The sequence below is a fragment of the Chamaea fasciata genome, unplaced genomic scaffold (genome assembly GCF_029207755.1).
Source record: "Chamaea fasciata isolate MVZ Bird 193981 ecotype frontalis unplaced genomic scaffold, bChaFas1.0.hap1 SCAF_16, whole genome shotgun sequence".
Lineage (NCBI taxonomy): Eukaryota > Metazoa > Chordata > Aves > Passeriformes > Sylviidae > Chamaea > Chamaea fasciata.
In genome coordinates this window covers 4,200,969-4,217,150 of record NW_027094101.1, presented here as the reverse complement: position 1 = coordinate 4,217,150, position 16,182 = coordinate 4,200,969, and the positions used below count along the sequence as shown (strand labels likewise).

The window sequence follows — 16,182 nt, the reverse complement described above, 5'->3', positions numbered from 1 at the left end:
GATTTACTCAGCGTATCAGTTTAAAACCCTGTTCTATTTACTGTAACCCTATGCAGTAACAACCTAAGGCATGTTAATATCCATCCAGAAGTCAGAATGTGTTCTTTAGGAAAGGAACAGCCAAACAGATTAAAAAATACTCTCTCTAACATGCCAAGGGTAAAAGGCTTCCTGTCAGCTAATACAAACTGTCTAGACTAGTTTGCTTTGCTTTATCCAAACTACTTAAGCCAGAGGAAGAGGCCTGGATTATATCAGTGCTGTATTAAAATAAGCAGGAGATGAAGTACAGCTGTGCCACCCTATGTGTTACTGCAAGGTTAACACAACATAATGCTTTACAAAGCTCCGTGCTAGGATGTGTTCCACCCCAAAATGGCATCTAGATGATCCTAAATTATCCACACAGAAAATCAGGTATTCTTTCAAAGCTTCACAGGGTTAAATACATCCAGGTTATTTACCCACTTTTTAGAAGGACACGGTATCATAAAGAATTCAAAGCCCTGGCTGAGGCAGATATTTAATGAGCAGCTACTGAAGCAGCCTCCTCAGCACCTCTGAAGATGCCATTTCCTAAGCAAGCTCTTCACTAAAGCCTAAATTTGAGCACAGCACGTGTGAAGCCAAAGGCTGTACACAGGCAGGTACACGAACAGGCTCACTGAGAAAACAATGATGATGAACTGTGTTGGCATTCTCAGGATCAAGTACAGACCTGAGAACACACACCTCAGTATTTATTACAATGTTTCAAGGGCTGGAAAACGTTATTTTCATACAAAGCAAATTTCAAAGCAACTTCTATAGGCCAGGATTCCCTAAACCTTCCTAAGTTTCCTCTAAATCCCCTTTCTTCATAAGACAGCTCTCCAACCACCAAATGCAACACCTAAGCAAACACAAGTTCCTTTTTCACTAGAACTGTTTTCCCTCTCTATCCCTTTTCCCAGCCTGCCCACAATACTCCAAAATATCCTCATGTCATCCACCTGTGGCATCCTTTGGTACCATTAATTACAGGTAATGAGCATGCCAAGTAGCCAAACATTCCATCTATGTTTATTTGTCAAGCAACAGCCTCCACCGAGGACAACACAGGACCAGGTGTAGCAGCCCACACATGAGGGATGCTGGGCTTGCCTTTCTTCTGCCATCTTCTACAAATTATGAAAGGCCAGGATGCTCGAACTCTTGATTTTGGTTCAACGTGAGTAATCACACTATTCAGGTCTCCACCTTCAGAAACCTGGGCTAAAAAATGCATGCTACCACACAGCCCTAGGCTTGGGGAAAAAGAAAAGTAAACGTATATTCCAGACATTAGCAGTGCACTCACAAAAGATATTCACTGCTGTGATAAAGGCAGCGTAAGGCACAGATAAATTAAGCATTATTAGGGCACAGTGAACTTCAAGGGAGCATCTGATTTTAAGCTTTCAGCACAGTAGTTGCTATGCAACAACAGTCCCACTGCATAAGCAAGAGCCCATTTCCTTTCAAGAGCTGCTATATAACTGGCACTAATAGCTATAACTATTTCCAGCACAAATCTAGCATGACAGCAATCACTTAAACTGTCTCTTGGACACACTCAAATTATATGATCGTGAACTAAGATGCTACTTTACGACACCAAGTCAGAACAGCGCAGTCTTTAAAATACTAATGTATGACCAAATCTAATTTTGTTCCTTAGCCATACCCAGGGCATCTTTCATAAACTTTGTCAGTTTACTTACTCTGCTTTTAACAAATATTAAAGCAACCACATTCAGAAGTGTAATATCACCCTAATTTATAGTGGCTTTGACAAATATGATTTTAAAAGCTATCCCAACTTTCCTAAATAATGCTGTCATTCTCTTCTATGCCAGCAATTAAGGGAAAGTGCTATCGACTCCTACCCAGTTCTTCACAAGTCAGATTCAGATCATTATCTTTCCCTCATAAAGAGTTTCTCCTGCATTTATTTACTCCCTGAAATCTTCAGAGGTTTGCTACTAATAAGCACAAAACCATAGAGACAGAACCAGGCCTACAAATTCAGATGGCCTGCAGGTAACAGGCAGAACACTAAGCCAAACCTCTATTCAGAATTATTTTAGACACATCTATTGTGTAATGCCTGATTTGTATGACAAGGTAAAGCACAACAGACACTGCAACTCCTCCATTTCACAACAAAAAACCCCCAACCAAACTCAAGCACATTCCAATTGTTACCACATTCCTGTAATCTCAATTTTTTTCCTGCTATGCTCCATTTAACAACTGAGCCAAAAAAAGCATCATTTTCAAGATTAAATTTCAGAAGAAACGGGTGCAGTACCATTATTTAGTTGTGCAATGCTATATCACAATGGGCTTTAAAATACTGCATTAGAAGGGCATTCAAATCACCAACCTGCAAATGAGATACAACACACGCAAACAGAAGTCTGAAGGAGTGTTATTTGCATTTCAGACATTCTTTCGAAAATGAAATGAAGAGAATTTTAGTGTGAGAGAGACACTCCAAATTCCAACCAGCCCTTTGCTTTGAATGGCCATTCCCAGTACAGTACCAGTACCACAGGAAGAAACATTCCCAAGATCCCAGAGACTTTCATTGACCTGCTGTCCTCAACACACAGGCAGCACCTTAGTGAAATCTAAAATGGTTCCAAATGCCCAAAGAATTTCAAGCGGAGACTGGAAATGTTCCTTCATTGAGCAAATCCTGAGGAACAGACACACAACACTGCTTCAGGAACTTCTACATTTCTCACTTTACACCTGAACTTTTCAGCATTCAGATTTTTAGTACTCAAAACACTCAACTAAAGCACAAATGTTTACCGTCTTAAAACAATAACCTGGAACAAACTTAAAAATATTATTAATTGTAGAGTTATTTCAAAAGTCTGTCTTCTCATGACATTATTGCTGCCCTTATATTGGATAATGCAAATGTCTAATGCATTACTAATACAAGCAACCTTCACTATTACATACCCTTTTGCAAAAGCACTTTATCACCTGATTTTATTTTTCCTTCTATAGAAAATCCTACCTTCTAGATATGGTCTCAAGAAAAAAACAAACTCTTAGGGACTTAAAGCTACAGCTATCCAAGTTAATTGTGCACAATTGTACTAAATCTTTCTGAAAACAAGAAGCAGTAACTAACAGCTTGTCAATAAAACAATTTCCTGGCTAAATCTGAATTGGGTCACATGGCCTAAATCAAAGTCTGGCACTTGGAAAAATACAAGTAAAATGACAAGGGGAAAAAAATAATCAAAAGTCAAATGCAAGTCTATTCCCATATTCTTTTAGACAGAAATTGAGACATTTCATGTGGACTTGGCCATTACAATCCCTGCCTTACCCTGGAACTCCATTAGGTCCCTCATGGGGCAGGTGGGTGGGATGGGAGGCCAAGGCACATGCACAGACAATTCTTCTGAAAAGCCAACAGCTTTTCTTCTTGACAACAATTAACCATCAGAACGAAGGGTAACAAAGACAACAACGTGGCCATTTCTTACAGCCCACGAAACAATAAAAACCCCTCTGACACTCCTCCAACCCATCTGGATATATTTCTACAGTGTCAAAAGCCAGTTGCACAGTTCAATGTGTGTTTTGTGGACACATGACCCTGAAATATCACTGTGCTATGCAATAAGTTACAATATTTTCAAGAAGAAATCTTAGCTACTTCATATCATAACTGGCTGTGTAATTCTACATCAGCAATTCTTGGCAAATTATCTCTGTCCTCCCATTTGTCCTTAAAAAGAACAGGAGTCTACCCTGCAATATAAGCCAACATTTTTTCAAACTACTTTATCTCATGCTCCCCCTCAATGTTTTCACAACGAGCTTCAAATGAGTTTCTACACGTGCTTCAATCCACTTTGTGTGTTTGGGTGGCACGGTCACATCCTAAGGCAAGAATATCCAGGGCAATGCTGGACTCCCCTGGAGCACAGCATCTCAGAGCAACCCTGCTCTGATCCTCCTGTTTGCTCAGCATTTGTCCTGGCCTGCACACTGCCTGAACAGTCAGTAGCCAGCAAAACTCTGAGCTGGGATTAGTTTTACATTACTGACCTTATTCTATTATCCTACAAGTCTTCCCAGTAATGTCAGGGAATTACTCACATAACAGCATACTGCTCAATTTTAATAAGGACTAAATATAGGCTGGTGCTTCAAGTGTTTACAGAGTGAGATGTGTTTGAAGTTTCAGTGCTAGAAACTCATGCTTGCACAAAGGCATCTTAAGACAAGGTAAAAAATATCCATGTTAAATAATTATGTGCCTTATGCCTTCATGGCAGTGTTTCTGGAAAATCTGGGTAGCATTATCATCTTGCAAATGTATCACTGACTCTTAATTGCATGTATGTATGTGTGTGCATAAACGTAGATACACTCACAAAATTCTGCTGAGCATACTTTATTCTGTTCTGCTAGATGTTGGTTTTGACAATTAATTCCTGCTCAAGTACATTTTTTCTCATCTGCTACACCATTTCTCCAACAGTGAGGCACAGGAGTTGCAGCTGTCATTTATTTTAACACAGGAGAGACCACAATAATTCGAGGTAGCATGAGATGATCACACATCATGGTACCTCCAAGCACCATGAAAGTATTATCTGCAGCATGGAAGCCAAAATGATTGTATCTCTTTCTCCCAACATTTGATAGCAACACAAGCCATTAAATACAATGCCTTTGAAGAGACTAATTTCAGTTCACCGGAAAGAAATCCATAAATGCAACTTTCATGTGATGGGATCTTCCAGAATCTTGCTTTTATAGTAGCCTTTCCAACTCCAATGTACAGCTGGGTTAAGAAATGGAGGAGAGAAAGGAAGCAGCAGCATTTTGTAAAAAGAGCTTATTAGATCTATTTCTCATCCCTATGCATAGCTAAAGGATCCCTGGGAAGAACAGGCCATCGAGTAAGTGACTGATTTTGGAGAACTAGATCTGATCTACACGCTGAAAGCTTAAAAGTCAGCTCTAAAAAAATCTCCTGTTACTATTTTCTACACGTCTTTCATACCAGAGAATTTCAGGGTGCAGTGGTAGTGCCAAAAGAGTCATGTCACTGTTGAATCACTACATGTGATGTTTTCTTACCAGGAAGGAAACTTCTGTAAGTGTAGCAGTGTTGGACAAGGTGTTACTTTGTACAGCATTTCATACTGAAAATCACTCAGAAGACAATTTACTGACAATGCACTTCCCACCACTACCTTGCCTAAGCTATCCATGGAACAGCACCTTGCTACAGACAATGCTTAAAGCACATAGGCAGACTGAAAGGGCTATCCTCACACGTTTTGTACATTTCTGCTCATAAAAGTTGTCAAAATGTTTCTACTATCTAGATGTTGCTCAAGACCTTTCATAACAGCAGTACAATGAAAACAAAGAGCTCCTACAGAGCAACAGAGGCATAGAAGCTTTTGCAAATTGTATCCAGAACTGTATCAAGCTCCAGACACTAAATGTCCAGACCAAACAGAAAGGCAGACCCGAAATAAAACCTAAGGAAGACTCCAGTACTCCATGTGCTGTCCTTCTGCTGCAGAACCGCAGTGTTAGTACTAAAACAGAACTGTGATTTCTGCAGCTCTGGCATTACACTGCCTGAGGTCCCTCTATCCCACGCAGCTAAACCGTGTGTGAACAGTGACTGAAAGCAGACTACAGCAAACATCCAGAAAGTTACTCCCAAACATATTTATCTATCCACAATGTTGGATCTCACAAATTTATTTTTTTTCTTATGCAGGGGCACAACCAACACCCAGCAATGGGCCCTTTCAAATCAATGCTCAGCACCTGATGCTGTAACAATAAACCTTCAAACAGTCTCTGATCAGTGCTATCTTCATATGTTGCAATGATACCTGAGGAATTATTAAATACACCCAAGCATTCAAGACGTGACAAATTGCTTCAGAAAGTGACCTCCTCCTATGAGGACTCCTTTAGTTGTAGCAAAGTCCAGACACTTTACAGCCACAGGCAGAGAGAGCAAACCAAGCCTGTGAATAAAGCTTTGCGTGGAACATCCCTGGAGGCCAAAGTCAGGGTTGGCTTCTTACCTCAGAGTCAAACTCACAGATAGAAACAAAAGATAAAAGACAAATTTCCAGCTCTAGTTCTATATTTAAGTGCCTGTGACAGAAGCTAGAAAAAGGAATACGGGGAGAAGTAAACAGGTTCAGTGCTTGAAAGGGGAGGAAGCATAGACTACTCCCATGAAAGGCACATGCCACAATTAAAATCTCCACTGTAGAAGCAAGATTTTTCTTAACTTTCAGTGATCTGAGTTGCTGACTTGCATACACTTAGAAAATGGCTTTTCTTATTACATACAAGAGTTAGAGCCATTTTACATTGTACCAAACCACAGGCCACAACTACAGTTTGGCCCCAGTCTGACACAACTCCAAGTAAAACATGAAGCCAAAGCAACCCAAAAGCAACAATTTTCCCAGGAGAATATACATACGACAGAGCTCATCTTAACACAAAAAATAAAAGTTCCTTCATTTCAAAGTTTTAACTTGCCATCTGAGGCCAGTTGACTGAATATTTAGATACCTCAGATTCATACAGCTGCACGAATATTTAGATGCTCCAGATAAGCATCTCTGGATACAATATACCAACTTTTAATCACCTCCTCCTGGATGCTACATGACCAAGTCCAGCAGCAGGGACTCCCTGCCACTGACACCCAACTGAGCCCTCAGCTCAAGGCCAAGCTTCTCAAAAAGCAAACATGTAGGCACCAACTTCAACTGCTCAGACTGTGCAGTCATCACAAGTGTGAAATCGAACACACCTGCTAAAAATGCTACCACCTATTCAAGATTTACAAGATAATAAAATTATTTTTGAGTCCCTCTTCTTTGTATTTGCAAAAAACTTCATAGAGCACAGAGATGATGAAAACACTTTGCCTGGCATTACACACACACTTGATTCAGATGCTCAGTGGAATTAAGGTCAAGTATGGAAATCCAAGTCAGAACTGAGAGCCTAAATGTGCATGTAAAGCTTCAGCACAGTAAAGCAGCCGTGGCAGTTTGTGATGCACTGTCGGGCTGCAGAAAACCACTGCCCCAATGTCCTTCCTTCAGCCACAGAGCTGGGAATGGAAATCACGTTAGGCTGATGCACTTGGGGAAAATCACCAACACTCTTCAGGCTCAAGACAACTTCAACACTTCAGTCTAGAAACCTCTCTTCAGCACAACTGCCCCAGCTCTCACCTCCAGTATAAAGTCAAACCTTAAGTTCAGAACTATCACATATCAGTATCCTTCTTTTCCACTCACAGAATAAATTAAATCTAAGTTGGTTGAAGTATTTTTAGGCAGTAGCATCTTCAACAGCTTGTTTTCCATATTTCCTATAATAATTGCTATGAATTTTACCAGGGAAACAATTCAAGCCTGATTTCCTTTACCTCCTCTCCTTATTGTTGGATAAAAAACATATTAAACTAATTTAGAAATATAACATCAAAAATGCAAGACAAATATAGAACACCCCAACAATGCATGCCTTCATCTGCAAGCACTGTGAAGCCACAATTGAAAAGAGAGGCATCATTCCCCTCGACTGGGGCCCCGAGAACCTGACAGCTCCCCAGCCACCCAGTCTGCCAAACCTCCACAGCATTCCCACAAACTGCAGCATTTTTGCACAAGGAATCCAATCTAGTCTTGCCAGAACCTGCCCATCACCACTTCCAGCATTCCAGCTCCCTTCCCAAAGGAGAAGCTAATTTATTATAGGTATACTCCATGAAATATTCCATAAAATCCCTTACAATAACTACAGGCACTTTCCTCCTTTTTCCGTGAATCCCATCTTTCCTGTTACAAGCAACACACATAAAAATGTTTCTCCATTGTCAAAGAAGCAGCCTTTCCTCCTAGGTGAAGAACTGTGGGATTCTAAAGTAATTTTGAAGCCAGCTACTAATCACTCTATGAAAAGCCCATTAAATTCTTCTCAAGTTTTCAATCCATCTGTATCAGATAAAGTGTTACAGTCAACTGCAAAAACTGCCAAGGTCCAGAACAGAGCCCACCACCACCTGCCAGCCCCAACAGAGGAAATCAAAGCAGCCTGTCATGGGACACAGGAGGGACATTCACAATATGACTGAACTGTATTCAAACACAACCCATGACGCTTAACCCTGCAAAATCACGTCACAGGTTTGTCTTCAGACAGGTTCTAAAACCTGCCTACAATGACAGAGAAGGTTCAAGCTGAACCAGTCCCATTGTCATCCACTGGGAAGATATCCAAAGGACGGAAAAACACCCCAAAGGCTCACAGCTTTGCCCCCCTGGTTCCTGCTGCTCACACAGGTGATCACACAGGACATGTTGCAGCCCAAGGACCTGTTGCACTCAAACGCAGCAGGCACACGTTATTTCAGTCAGGAGGAATCCTCCCAGCAAAAGTGACACCAGTGAAACTGGAAAAGGTTCTTATGAGGCCCTAAAGTTTCAATACCACATACCCATCAATAAAGTAACCCAAATACATTGTGCCTTACATGGGCAAAGACACGGGAGAAAGCAGCAGCTTCATTTCCTGGAGTTCACTGGGTTTCCCATGACAGCATCTCTTGGCTAAACTTGAGATAACATCCCGTGTACACATACTTTGGCCTAAATATAACAAAAACCTACATATAAAATTACAATATCTCATTCGTGTTGTATGAGCCCAATATCACAACATCATAAATGTTTCTCTTAGCAGTACTGCAGTCGGCACACCTGATTCAGTCTTTTAAAAATACAGAATTCAAAAAAAAAAAACAAACACACAACACTTTAACACTATGTCCGGCAATTTGTCCAATCAGCTTTTCATTCTGAGAATAAAGCTTTTTACCAGTGCCATGGAAATTATGCTTTGTTCCCCCATCTTTGTAAGGTACGTGCATAGTCCTCATAGGAAAGAGGAAACTGTATTAAAAAAAAAATTAGCACTTTGACATCTCCCTTTAAACAGAAAAATAAACTACATTTCAAGGAAAGTAAGACCCAGGAAAGGCAATATAAAATCTTTCACACAGAACTGATTGTGCTGTCCTACCTTACAGCTCAATGACAAATTAATATTACTTGGATAAACCTCAAGTATTTCATAAATGAAAAAAATTATCATTTAGTGTCAAAGGAAATAAAGATTTGACTGACAGTTTTCTCTTTTTCATAAGTTTACTTTTATAAGTATGAAAGTAATGAAGTATGAAAGACCTCAAAGCAGGCTGATGAAGGGAGTGACTTATGAACAATTTATAAATGCTCTGGAAGGAAAAACTGGGAATGAAACACAGGTCCAAAAATAAAGGAAGTACAGGTTCCACTCCCAGTTTTGACAGTTCGTGTGGAAGAGCAGCCAAATTACCTAATCTTTGTGCTTCGTATCTTTCCCTCCCCACTGCTCCTGCTCCTCCCTCAACATCTTGTCTACTTGAGCTGTACAACTGCTCACGACTAAAAGGGAATCTCAGCACACATTCCAACCAACCCCTAACAAAAATCAAGTCTCATCGCAACGTTATGTTTGTAAGTCCCAATGAAACGTCAACAATAAAAAAGAATCAAAGACATAGCTGGTACCTGTGAGTGCTAGTAAACCTCTGATCAGTCACTCCTACAACTGCGAGGACATATTGTTTAATTTGTACTTTTAAGACAAAGAGGAAGATAAGCAGGGAAATCGAAGGAAGTCAGCGTTACCTAACATACGAGAGAAATAAATGTGAACTCCATGACTATTTAGAGAGCCCGGCCGGGGGGGGCCGGGGGAGGAATCCGACTAATCTGACCGGAAAACAGGGAAGCGCCGTCTGCCCTGAGGAGCCTCCACCCAGGAACGGGAGTCCCGGTGATTCACCGGCAAAACCAGAAAAAGAAAAATCCCGCCGAGCTCTGTACAGGCGAAAACAGCAGCACTACAGGAAGAAGGTCTGCGGTTAACACACAGACGGAACAAGCCCGTAGCTCAGTGTCAGGGGTCCGAGCGATCCACGGCGGGATATCGCTCAGTGCCACGGGCAGAGCCGTGACCTACAGCCGGGGAGCCCCATCTGCCCGCCGTGCCCTTCCCGACGCTTCGGCGGAGCCGTGCCCGCAGCACGGGGGAGGGAGGGACGGTGTCTCGGAAACCCGCAGCGCCGCCGCTCCCGGGCCCCGCCGCGGAGCCGCACCCCCAGCCCCGCTTCCCCGCGCTCACCTGCACCTGCTGGCGGCAGCGGAGCCGCCTCGCCGCTCCCCACGAGCGGCCACAGCAGAAGGACGAGCCCGAGCAGGTGTCGCGGGCCGAGGAGCCGCGGGCCACCGCCCCCCCGCCGCCCGGCGCTCCCGCCGAGCCCCTCGCCCTGCCGCATGCCGTCCGCTCCCGGACCGAGGCCCGGCGCCGAACGAGGGGCTCGAGGTTCTCAGCGACTCCGGGGAGCCCCCGCGGCGGCCGCCGCCCCCCGACTCCGCGGCATCGGCCCCGCCGCCGCTCCTCTCACAGAGCCCCACCGGCCCCCGCCGCCGCCGCCATCTTCCGGGCTACCTGACCGCCACGGGGCGGGGCGCGCCGCTGATTGACAGCGCGATGCACCAATCAAACCTTGCCTCACGCTCAGGAGGCGGTGCCACTGGTTGGGATGGGATTAATCCTTGATTGACGGGTGTATCAACCAATCGTGCTGCAGAGGGCGAGCTAGGGCGAGAGAAGGGCTGCGGCGCGAGAGCGGCGGCGCGCGGTTGCCAATCGAGCCGCGCTCCGAGCGGCGGGAGGAGGTCGGGGCGGCGCTAGGATTGACGGCTCCGTTCGCCAACCGGCTGCGGGGCGGGGCGGGGGAGGCGGGGCTTGGCCGAGCCCGCGTTCAGGACTCGCGGGCGCGGCGGGAACAGCGCCCCCTGGCGGCGTAGTGTCCCCTAAGGGCCGGTGCGGGCGTGGAGCCCCCGTGGGGCTGCCGCGGGACCGCCCCGCCCTGCGGGAGCAGAGAGCCCCGGCCATCCCTCGGGATCGGCCCCGCGGGAGCTGAGAACCCCGGCCATCCCTCGGGATCAGCCCCGCGGGAGCACAGAGCCCGGCCATCCCTCGGGATCGGCCCCGCGGGAGCAGAGAACCCCGGCCATCCCTCGGGATCAGCCCCGCGGGAGCACAGAGCCCCGGCCATCCCTCGGGATCAGCCCCGCGGGAGCTGAGAACCCCGGCCATTCCTCGGGATCAGCCCCGCGGGAGCAGAGAACCCCGGCCATCCCTCGGGATCAGCCCCGCGGGAGCAGAGAACCCCGGCCATCCCTCGGGATCGGCCCCGCGGGAGCTGAGAACCCCGGCCATCCCTTGGGATGAACGCGGCCTGTTCCTGCTGCTCTGCTGAGCATGCTGAGTCCCAGGTTAGACACTGGGATGGGCACACCATCCTCCCTCCGCAGCCCGAGCGCTTCCAAGGCTGGAGGTGACCTTGTTAAATTATTGATACCAGCAGTATTTAGAAATAAAGATTATTCTCGTTTAGGTCTGTGATTCTGCTGAACTTTGAGTACATGAAAATGAGGTGTCAGCTCTAAGCAGCATAAATGGAAGTGTTAATCCTAAGGAATCGGGGGCTCTCTGCAGTGAGGAAACAGGGAAATACCGTATGACTAGCAAACTGGATTTCCGTTTTCCAAATAATTTAACCAAAAGGCTAATTATGTCAAGATTATATAGTGACTTTGGGAGCACAGATTGTCCAAAGAAATGTACAGTGAGTGCACCCCTGGGAATACATGAAAGGAAAGTTTTGTGTTCGAAGTAGTATTTGGAACATGGTGTCCCGGAAGACAAAACATAAACCGAAATCCCCTCTGCCCCTCTGAATTTTTTCTGCCATGGGGATGTACTTGAATCAAACTACTCTTACCAAGTGTGTGTCTAAGCCCGGTCTGCTACCCTCTGTCTGGTTGAAGAGACTAACTGTGTTACCAAATGACCTATATCTTTTGAGATGTTCTAATTAGCTTTCCTTCCAAAGGAAATATTTTACTTAAAAAATAAAATAGAATGCAATCTTCTCTTTTGTTGCTTTAGGAAATTATTACTTATTCATCATGCTGTTTAGAATTAATTAGTTTTTAAAAGTAGTCCCAGAATATCGTTTGTCTGGCTGTCTGTGGATTTCATGGATGGGAGGCAAAATGTGATCCCTTTAAAATTAGTGATGTGTTATATACAATATATAATCTGTATGACATAATTTTTTTTATGTACAAACAGCCACCATCTCCATTTAAATAGCTCTTTGCTGTTGTAATACTGAGGCTGGTGATGACAAAGCTGGGTCTTTTCCTGTATGTACTGTAAATATGCAGTGGAAACATCAAGGTTACTCCTTTATCCTTCACTCTATCCTGTCTCCCTCCCATGGGCATGGACATCAGAGCTGGGGCCCCTGGACATGAGTGTGGCTCCTTGAGTGTGGCTGAGGTTAGAGCCACACTTTGTAATGCTGGTTGTTCAAACAGCTCCGTGTTTCTGTGGGGCAACACGGGCAGATCAGGTGTCCTGATGCCTGCAGTGCCTTGGGTCTGAGGTATTTCTGAGCTCTGCCACTGACCTCATGCGAATTCCACACAGAAAAAATGTTGAGATTGATAGCAGCTACAGACATGAAGTTTAAACCTTCCTTTGTAGCCTTCCAGCAGGTCTACAATGCAATGGTGTTCTCATTTCACTACTGAAAACAATTGATTGCATCTCAGCACAGCAGGCTGCTTGATTTCCCAACCCACCCTATCATAATTGAATGCTGGGCCTTTGATGTAATTTCTGATAAAACATCATGTTGTAATATCATCTGGGACATAATGGCAGCATATCATTACAAGGACTTGTTAGAGCACTCTTCTATAATCATGGGACACTTGAGGTTTGCTGTGAATTAGTCACCGGTAGAAGATAAATAACCAAACCTCCCAAACCTTTGTTCTACACATTAGTCACAGTTTACTCCCTGCCTTCAAATACACCACAAACATTAAAAAAAAACCCCAAAGATGCAAAGTCTCATCTTCTATCTCCATCTCAGGAATGTTAGATTTATCCTTTACAATTTCTGCAATTAAACATCTGTGGTAACTACACAAGACTAATGGGATGAGCAACATAATAGTGAGTAATCTGAAAGGTACTTAAAGAGAAAATATATTTATTTAAACAAGACTCTTCCTATACACAAAATGGGGCATGTTACCACGTATCACAGTCTCATGTTTCTTGATTATGCACTGTTATCATGGCCAAATTACTGAAGCTGCTGTTCTGCGTGGGAGGTGTGAAAACCTTTTTTTAGAGACAGATAATTGGATCAACTAAAGGATGCTGATAGCTTTCTTTTCAGTTGGTTTTCTTCAATATTTTTGATAACATTATTGGTGTGGAAGGAATATTTGTCTAGCAGGCTGAGCAAGTTGCCAGAGGGGTGTTAAAGGTCCTCAAGGTAACTGTGAATAAAGCCCCAAAACATTCACAATTCATTTACTACAAAAGAGCATCACTGAGCATGAGGAACCGAGCTGATCACAGGACCCAGCTCTTTATTCCAGATCACTGCTTTAAGCACAAAGATTGGCTTCTCTGTTTATGAATGTTGAGACACACACTCTGCTCTCCCTTCCCCCAAAAGAATCACATCTCATGCTTTCAAATATAACCTTTCTTTCCCTGTCAGTGCTGTCTTTTTGAATTTAACAGTGATTTGCTCCTCCGCCTGACACAGATGAAATAAATATCACTGGTTTTAACCTCCACCTTCAGTTATCAGTGACCTAATAGTGTTTTTCTATAACTGGAGGCTTTCTCCGTTCCAAAGTCCAGCATCCAGAATTTCACATTTCAAGGAAAACTGGCTGAAGAAAGCATCATTTAAAACAATCAGTAAAAGAAATTTTCTCATTTGTGTAATTTCTTTTCGCTTACCATCGATCTGTAATTCTAAAATGAGTTTAGGTCAGAACTCTCTGATTTCTTCCCCCTAATGATTAAACTTGCATGTGGAGAAACAAACCTCTGGAATATATGGTGCTACATATTCTCAGTTGCTGGTAGAAAATTCAATTTGCATTAATTTTAAAATATGTTAAACAGAGATCAAACAGCTCTTTTTTCATCCATTCCTTGTAAATCATCAAGTAATTATATTCTTCTTGGGAAATATTTAATATTTGGATTTGCATCTGCCACTAACATCCTGCAAAATTTAGTGCAGGTTTCATTTCTGATGACTCAGGAATACCTAGTGGACTTCTGATGAGCCTGTTTGGGAAAGTTCTGCTTATTTTGGCTTCAAACAGGTAGACTTTCAATAAGTTTTAGCATAAAGATAGGAAGATGGAATATAATTGTAAATGTATCTTATTCAATTAATTTAAATTTACTTTATTTACTTCATTAAATTAAATTAATTTCACTTTAGTCCACTGAACCATTCTATGGAATCAATGTAGTTAGTCAAAAGAATTAATTTTTGTGAAAGGGAACTTAAGTACTACCTCACAGTAATATAAGTGCCAACATCAGTATAAATTTATTCTCAACAGGATTCCATCCTGGTTTATAAAAAATAGAGTCACAAGTGAGTAAATTTCTTTTCCCACATGTTACTCTGATGGTGTTGCCATCCAAATTGCCAATTCATGCCAATTTTGGAGCTGGATTTCATGCCACTGACAACTATTTAATGCTGAAATAAAAGATACATCTGTGGTGATAAATCTCTTATTTAAAGCTTCCTATAGAACCTTCCAACAAAATCATAAGAGAGAAATGGTATGTGTCTGTTTCCTCCACGGGTATAGGAGATTTAGTTGATTTCCATCAACACCAAAAGGAAATGCAAAGTTATGATTTTTGTGTAAAGAAGCTGTTGTAAAACTTTCTCAGCTACATTAGAAATTCCTTCCACCCTCTCCTACTTATTTTTAGCAAACATTAAACTCTGTGGACTATTAAATTTTGCTCCAGATGCAGCAAAGCAGGACTGAATAGAATGAGAAACCATTTAACCAAGCGAATGTCTAATGCAGTCCTGATCTAAATATACATTGTATGTGTGTCAAGGGAAAAAAAGCAAACCAGAAAGAATATTCTCACAAACAGACCAAGTAAGAAGCAGGAGTTCAAACAACGAGGTTGCAGTTCAGCATCTCCTCATGCAGTACTTTCATTTAGGCAGTAGTTGTGGAAGCTTCTCAGCAACTCTCAGGAACTTGTCCTATCTGAGACGGCTCAAAAAAGCAAATGTCACCGTGTGAGGCTCTGGGGGTTTTTACACTGGAGGTGTAGGTGACAACAACAGCACTTCTGCAAAGGAACAGTTCAGCACCACTTCTGCCTAAGTGCAAGGGTTCAGTAAAACTACCTACAAGGTACAGAACCAGGCAGCGCCTCTGAGAAACAAACCATCTCCAGGCTGTAGAACACTCCTGTAATTAGTCGTGTTTAACTACGTCTTTGCTGATGCAAACTCTGCTTACACAATGCCAAAAAAACATTATCTGCTTCTAGACCTCTTGAACAGCAGGAATCTCCTCATCTCAAATCCTCTCAATAAAGGAAGACAAACTTCTGAGCACAAGATAAAATATGATTTGCATGTCTCTCTAAATAGGAATTCTAATACTAAATTTTGATGAGTGTCATATGTCACCATTTGAATGTGTCACCTGTTGGAAGACAAAAATTGTTTGGAGTCCTACCAAACAGGAAATTCTTGATCAGCCTGTCCATTAAGGTAGTCCTTTCCATTTACATATCACATTATACCTAACTTTATAGAAAACAATCAAGAAAAAGTCTCATACAAGTACTAGTTCTCATTAACACTGAGCAAGCTGAAACTCACAGAAGATTAAAGGACAAGTTTTACATATACAGCCACTCACCTTTCATTTTAAATATCCTTAATAACCCAATCCTATGCAACTGCCCTAAAATTAAACCAGAAATTATCTTAGACCACTTGCATTCCATTTCAACAGTCTCCCACTGGCTTCCACACTAAGTTTTAGTGAAAGCATAAGCAAAGGTTTCAGGCTAAGGACCCCTCTGTGTATGGGGGGAAGCTCATCCAGATTTGGAAATAATTTG

General features: G+C 42.9%; 1 protein-coding gene across 1 annotated transcript in view; it reads right to left on the bottom strand.

The window, feature by feature from the left end:
* The window catches only part of LMTK2 (lemur tyrosine kinase 2), a 41,649-nt gene extending 31,070 nt beyond the window's left edge, over positions 1 to 10,579 (bottom strand). The window contains exon 1 of the mRNA XM_066198411.1: positions 10,291 to 10,579. Coding sequence (XP_066054508.1) covers positions 10,291 to 10,444 — 154 coding nt within the window. The 5' untranslated portion in view covers positions 10,445 to 10,579. The remainder of the gene's footprint in view (positions 1 to 10,290) is intronic.
* Between the last annotated feature and the right edge of the window lie 5,603 nt (positions 10,580 to 16,182).